Here is a 5,738-nt window from a genome sequence, read left to right on the forward strand (position 1 = left end):
AGGGAATAGAGAGTACCAGACATCCAGATCTTCAGCTTGGGGCATGGAATGGAAGGATTAGAGGAAAATGCCAACCTCAAGTGCCTGACAGCCATGCCAAGCAGAGGGCATCGCTGAGTTGGGCCATGAATGGGAGAAAGGGGTCAGGCGGGGGCTTTGCTCTGAGCTCACTTGGGTAACTAGATTGTTCCTGAAGCTCGTCAGAATCCAGAGCTGTGGCCAGCTTAGGGTGACCCCGAGGCAAACCAGCCCCTTTGTGCCCCATCCTGTCCCCCACAGAGCAGCAGGCTGTGGTGGAGTTGCCTAGGGTAGCCCCCGAGGAGACCCCTCAACCCATGTCCCAGATCAGCGGCCTTCGTGAACTCCCCCACAGTGCCAGCCTCTCTGCTGCCACTGTCCCTCGATTCGGTGTCCAGACCGACCAAGAGGAACAATTGGCCAAGGTGAGTCCCCCAGGGGGACAGCGAGACCTGGGTTTCAGTCCTGGCTCCATTCAGATAGATGTCTTATCTTGGGCCTACTTTGCCCACCTGTAGACCAGCCAGGTGGGGCTTACTGTGGGGCCTGGGAGGCTGAGGGTCCAGAGCCTGGAGGAATCAGGCTGGGGGTAAACTGCCGTCCTTCCCACTGTAGGAGCTAGAAGACACCAACAAGTGGGGGCTTGATGTGTTCAAGGTTGCAGAGCTAAGCAAGAACCAGCCCCTCACAGCCATCATGTTCAGCATCTTTCAGGTACCTCCCCTGCGCTTGACTTCCAATATCACCCCCAGGAGCCCTTTTCCTACCCCTAGACCTCAGGGAACACTCATTCTTCAAATCCTCTCTGACAGTCCTCAGTGGGTCATTTGGACCGGGTTTTGAAGGATGAATAGGAGTTTGTTACATTGCGTGGGGGGTGGGGGTGGGGATTATTGTCACTAAGCCTCAACCTGAAGAGGCCCAGTCTGGAGAGAATAGCTGGACACTGATTCCCTTAGTCCTGTGGAGTGAGGTGTAGACCAGAAGGGGAAGGGACAGGGACTGCGAGAGAGCAGGGAGGGTATCGTGAGAGGCAGAGCTGTTTGAGGGATGGATAGAAGTTCAGAAGGAGTAGCTGCGGCCCTGACCTGGGGCCTGCCATGAACCAGGAGCGGGACCTGCTCAAGACATTCCGGATCCCAGCGGACACACTTGTCACCTACCTGCTGATGCTGGAGGGCCACTACCAAGCTGACGTGGCTTACCACAACAGCTTACATGCCGCCGACGTGGCGCAGTCCACACACGTTTTGCTGGCCACACCTGCCCTTGAGGTATGGCCCTACTGGGTGTTTGCTGGGGGCCAGGTGCCTTTGAAGAGCCTGCCCTTACCCCTCCCTGTGCCCTGTCCCCACCCAGGGTGTGTTCACAGATATGGAAATCCTGGCTGCCATCTTTGCAAGTGCCATTCACGATGTGGACCATCCCGGAGTCTCCAACCAGTTTCTGATCAACACCAGTGAGTTGGAGCCCCCACCCTGCTCTCTGCTCTTTCTGGAATCCTGGAGACCCCTAGTCTCCGGGAAACAGAACCAAACATAGACACCCCAATATCCACTGAGGCACAGCAGGGCCAGGAGGAGAAGCAGTATTCCTGGTGGAAAGGGCATTTTAGATTGGGCTACCACATAGGTGTAGGAGTTTGCCAAGGGTTCCCCAAACCTGTTTTGGGGTGAGCGGATGGGAAGGGCAAGTGGAGATCAAGTAAGGCCAGAGAGAGGGAGGATCCTGGAAGTTGATATCGAAGCTGAGGCTTCAACACATATGCAGGAGTTTGCCAAGAATTTTCCAAACCTGCCTTTGGGGGGGTCGGTTAGGTGGGTGGGTCTCAAAACTCCCGGCTTCCCCGCAGACTCGGAGCTTGCGCTCATGTACAATGACACCTCCGTGTTGGAGAACCACCACCTGGCTGTGGGCTTCAAGCTGCTGCAGACAAAGCACTGTGACATCTTCCAGAACCTCAGCGCCAAGCAGCGGCTGAGCCTGCGGAGAATGGTCATCGACCTGGTGAGGGGACGGGGACGAAGCCGGCTGAGGCGGGCTGGGTAGGGCCAGGGGGTCTGTCAGATGGGGACCTGTCTGCTTGCTCAGCTGTCTCTGAAACAGCAGTGACCAGCCAAGCCCTGCGTCCTGCCCATCAAAGCCTGGCTGCAGTGCACACACGAAGGAGGCAACTTCCCTCCAACTGACGCTGATATTTTCCCTTTATGACGCTGATATTTTTCAGGTGGGAGACACCCATACCTTTGGGGGCATCTCACGCCACACTCCTTGATTTATTCGATAAACAAACCTTTTTAGAACCACCTACTGTGTACCCAGACCCCCTGAATGGCACAATGACCTACTGAGCTGAAAGCCTGGTGGTTCCGGTCCAGCCAGGCGGGCCTCCCAGGGAAGGACTGGTGACTTGCTTCCCATAAACCGGCTTCTAAACCCCCCAAAGGAGCAGTTTTATTCTGACACCTCGGTCACCGTGAGCCAGAATCCGCTTGGCAGCAGCTGGTGTGGTTTGGATTTACTCGGTGCTCTGGGCCAGGAGCCCTGGTGCACAGTGCTGACGTGCCGAGCTAACCTTAGGGCCAGCAGTTCAAAACCACCGGCCTCTCCACCGGAGAAAGAGCTTTCTACTCCTGTCGAGAGTTACAGCCTCAGAAACGCACAGGGTCAGTTCTACCCTGTCTTATGGGGTGGGCACCGACTTGACGGCCGTGAGTTGAGCTTGGCGCTTTGTGACCAGAGGCCTGCGTTGGCGGCTGCGTCTCGCTGCATTTCCTGCCCCCACCCACCTCTGATTTCATAGAGGAGGACACTGAGGCTCAGCGGGCTGAGGGTGGGAACCGGAGTGGTATCTGGGGGCGGTGCAGGAGAGGCAGGGTCCTCTCATCCCTCCCCCAACCCCTCAGGTGCTGGCCACAGACATGTCCAAGCACATGAACCTGCTGGCCGACCTGAAGACCATGGTGGAGACCAAGAAGGTGGCCAGCCTGGGCGTCCTGCTGCTGGACAACTACTCAGACCGGATCCAGGTGCGTGGCCTTGTCTGGGCTCAGCCGTCCCAGCAGCCGTAAAGCGCCCGCGGTGTGTCCAGAGGGAGGTGCTGAGAATCACGTGCCCTTCCCCTTCCGGGCCTCCCCTTTCCCACTTAAAATGGGCCGTGGTATGGGGAGGGGGGACTCCAGGCCTGAGGGGGGCTCAGACTGCACCCTCCCGAGTCTCCTTCTCCCCAGGTCCTGCAGAACCTGGTACACTGTGCTGACCTCAGCAACCCCACCAAGCCGCTGCCCCTGTACCGCCAGTGGACAGAGCGCGTCATGGCCGAGTTCTTCCAGCAGGGCGACCGTGAGCGTGAGCTAGGCCTGGACATCAGCCCCATGTGCGACAAGCACACGGCCTCCGTGGAGAAGTCCCAGGTCCAAGGGCAAAGGCCACCATGGGGTCAGGGCAGGGGAGCGCCGATGGGGCAGGAGATGTCTTCCTAGAAGAGGGGTTGTTTAAATTGAGTTTTGAAGGATGTTGTGTTTGTCCTGGTAGACTAGAGAAACGAATTCATAGACACTCATATGTGTAGAGGAAAGAGCTTTCTATAGAGTGATTGAACATGAAGAAAACATCCCAGCCCAGTCCAGATCAAGTCCATAAGTCCGATATTAGCTTCGGTGTCCTGTACCAGTCTGTAAATTCCGAGTGCAGGAAGACCACAGGCCAGTGGGTGGAAAGTCTTGTGGACCCAGTGGCAGTGGAAGCATCAGCGCTGACAGGGGTCTCCACGTGGCTTCTCCAGCTCCAGGGCTCTAGCATAGCCCACTGTGTCTTCTCAACGGGAAGGTCTCACAGGGAGTGAGCATGTGTCCCACCTCCAGTGAGCTAGTTATCTTAGCACCTCCAAATGAGGTCATCAAGCTGTGACCTGATTGACAGGCTAAACTCCACCCCTTCGCTCTTAAGTCTCCAACTGACAACAGATGATGTAACTACCACAGATATGTAGGGGTTGGGTAAGGCATTCTGGACAGACGGAACACTAGAGTCAGGGCCTGGAGGCTGGATTGGGTCGAGGGTCTATGGCAACTCACTACTGTGCACCTCCCCCCACCCCCATCTCACAGGTTGGTTTCATTGACTACATCGCCCACCCGCTGTGGGAGACATGGGCCGACCTGGTGCACCCGGATGCCCAGGACCTGCTGGATACCCTGGAAGATAACCGAGAGTGGTACCAGAGCAAGATCCCCCGCAGCCCCCCAGCCCCCAACAGCCCCCAGCGGGCCGGTCTTGACAGGTTCCAGTTTGGGCTGACCTTGGAGGAGGCGGAGGAGGAAGAGGAGGAGGAGGAAGAGGACCAGGTGGCAGCGGATGGGGAGGCCCCGGAAGGGCCTGGCACAGAGCTCATGCCCTCCGAGGCCAGCCCGACCCCCCAGACCTCACAGTTAGACAACCAGAGGACCAGGGGCAAGCCTTTTGTGGACTGAGGAGAACATGCTAGCCGAGCCTTTTGGCACTTAAGAGTCCCTGCCAGGTGGACTTCACAGCAGGAGGTCCCCGGTGGCCCTGGCCTCAGCCTCCCACCAATTGCAGTAAACAACGGAACTTTAGTTACAGGCAGGTCTCAAGGTGAACTCAGGGACGCCTGCCTGGGGTTCATTCTGACTCCAGGCTCAAGTGAGAGAGAGCTCTCTTGGGGGGGTCACCTCCTACAGCTCCCTTGGGATCCCCCTCCTGGAAGCCACCCCTTCCCTGGAGAGGGAATTCCTGCCAGACTCCTTGGCCAGCTTTCCCAGCGGTCACTCTGAAGCCATGATCATGACTTTATTCTCTTATTATTTATCAAATATTTACTAAACACCTGCTGTCATTGTGGGCAGGGCCATGCCTCCTCTGGGGGTGTGTGTGGGGGAGAGTGGCCGTACATGCGGGTTTGTGTTGGGGGGCAACGGCTGGCCCCGAGGGGGAACACCCACACAAGTGCCTTTCCCTGCTCCTCTGCCCAAGCGCCAAGCTCCTGCGGAAGAGCGTCGTCCCGAACACTGACACAGCTGGCACCGCTGGTGCCTTTAGAGTGTGGCTGTAAGCCCCTGCGCTTTCTGTCATGTCAGGTGTCTCTGGTTGACGTGTGCCCTGCTCGTTGGCAGCCCCCCCAGTCGAGTCCCACTGCTGACTCACCACGACATCCCCTGTCTCCAAGAATAGGCGCAAAAGCCCAAAATGCCCCTCTCGGTGACCCTTTGGTTCCCGGAGCCGCCTCCCACTTCATCCAGAGGGAGGAAGGCCCCAGAGGGTTCCTTGCAGGTACAGCCACACTGCGCCTCACTTTCCCCACCTGTAATCTGACTCTAATACTCACCTACCCCTTGGTTGAGGGTTGGGGTCCATGACGCCCCTCCCCCATGGCACACCTGACGAACCTTGGACATTGAGGGCACTGAGCATTTTCCTGACCTTGACTCCATCATCCGGGTCATTCATGTTGCCATCCTTCGCCGCGGTCCAGTCCCGCGCCCCAGCTCCTGACAAGCCCCTGCCCAGCGAGACAGACCGCGGTGTCCTGAGGGTTTCCTGGTCCATCTTAGTCTAGGGCAGTGGTCCTTTCATACAGTTCCTCATGTTGTGGTAACACACCCCCCCCAACCATAAAATTATTTTCGTTGCTAATTCATCACTGTCATTTTGTTGCTACTGTTAGGACTCAGGTGACCCCTGTGAAAGGGTCATTCGACACC

General features: G+C 57.4%; 1 protein-coding gene across 1 annotated transcript in view; it reads left to right on the top strand.

Moving 5' to 3' along the window:
- Positions 1–5,649, top strand: part of PDE4C (phosphodiesterase 4C) — a 6,807-nt gene extending 1,158 nt beyond the window's left edge. Inside the window, exons 4-11 of the mRNA XM_030887983.2 lie at positions 280–443; positions 634–732; positions 1,128–1,292; positions 1,378–1,477; positions 1,871–2,025; positions 2,925–3,047; positions 3,249–3,431; positions 4,128–5,649. Coding sequence (XP_030743843.1) covers positions 280–443; positions 634–732; positions 1,128–1,292; positions 1,378–1,477; positions 1,871–2,025; positions 2,925–3,047; positions 3,249–3,431; positions 4,128–4,490 — 1,352 coding nt within the window. The 3' untranslated portion in view covers positions 4,491–5,649. The remainder of the gene's footprint in view (positions 1–279; positions 444–633; positions 733–1,127; positions 1,293–1,377; positions 1,478–1,870; positions 2,026–2,924; positions 3,048–3,248; positions 3,432–4,127) is intronic.
- Positions 5,650–5,738: the final 89 nt, after the last annotated feature.

Source organism: Echinops telfairi, unplaced genomic scaffold (assembly GCF_000313985.2).
Source record: "Echinops telfairi isolate 266 unplaced genomic scaffold, ASM31398v2 ScPeMD7_7457;HRSCAF=8495, whole genome shotgun sequence".
Taxonomy (NCBI): domain Eukaryota; kingdom Metazoa; phylum Chordata; class Mammalia; order Afrosoricida; family Tenrecidae; genus Echinops; species Echinops telfairi.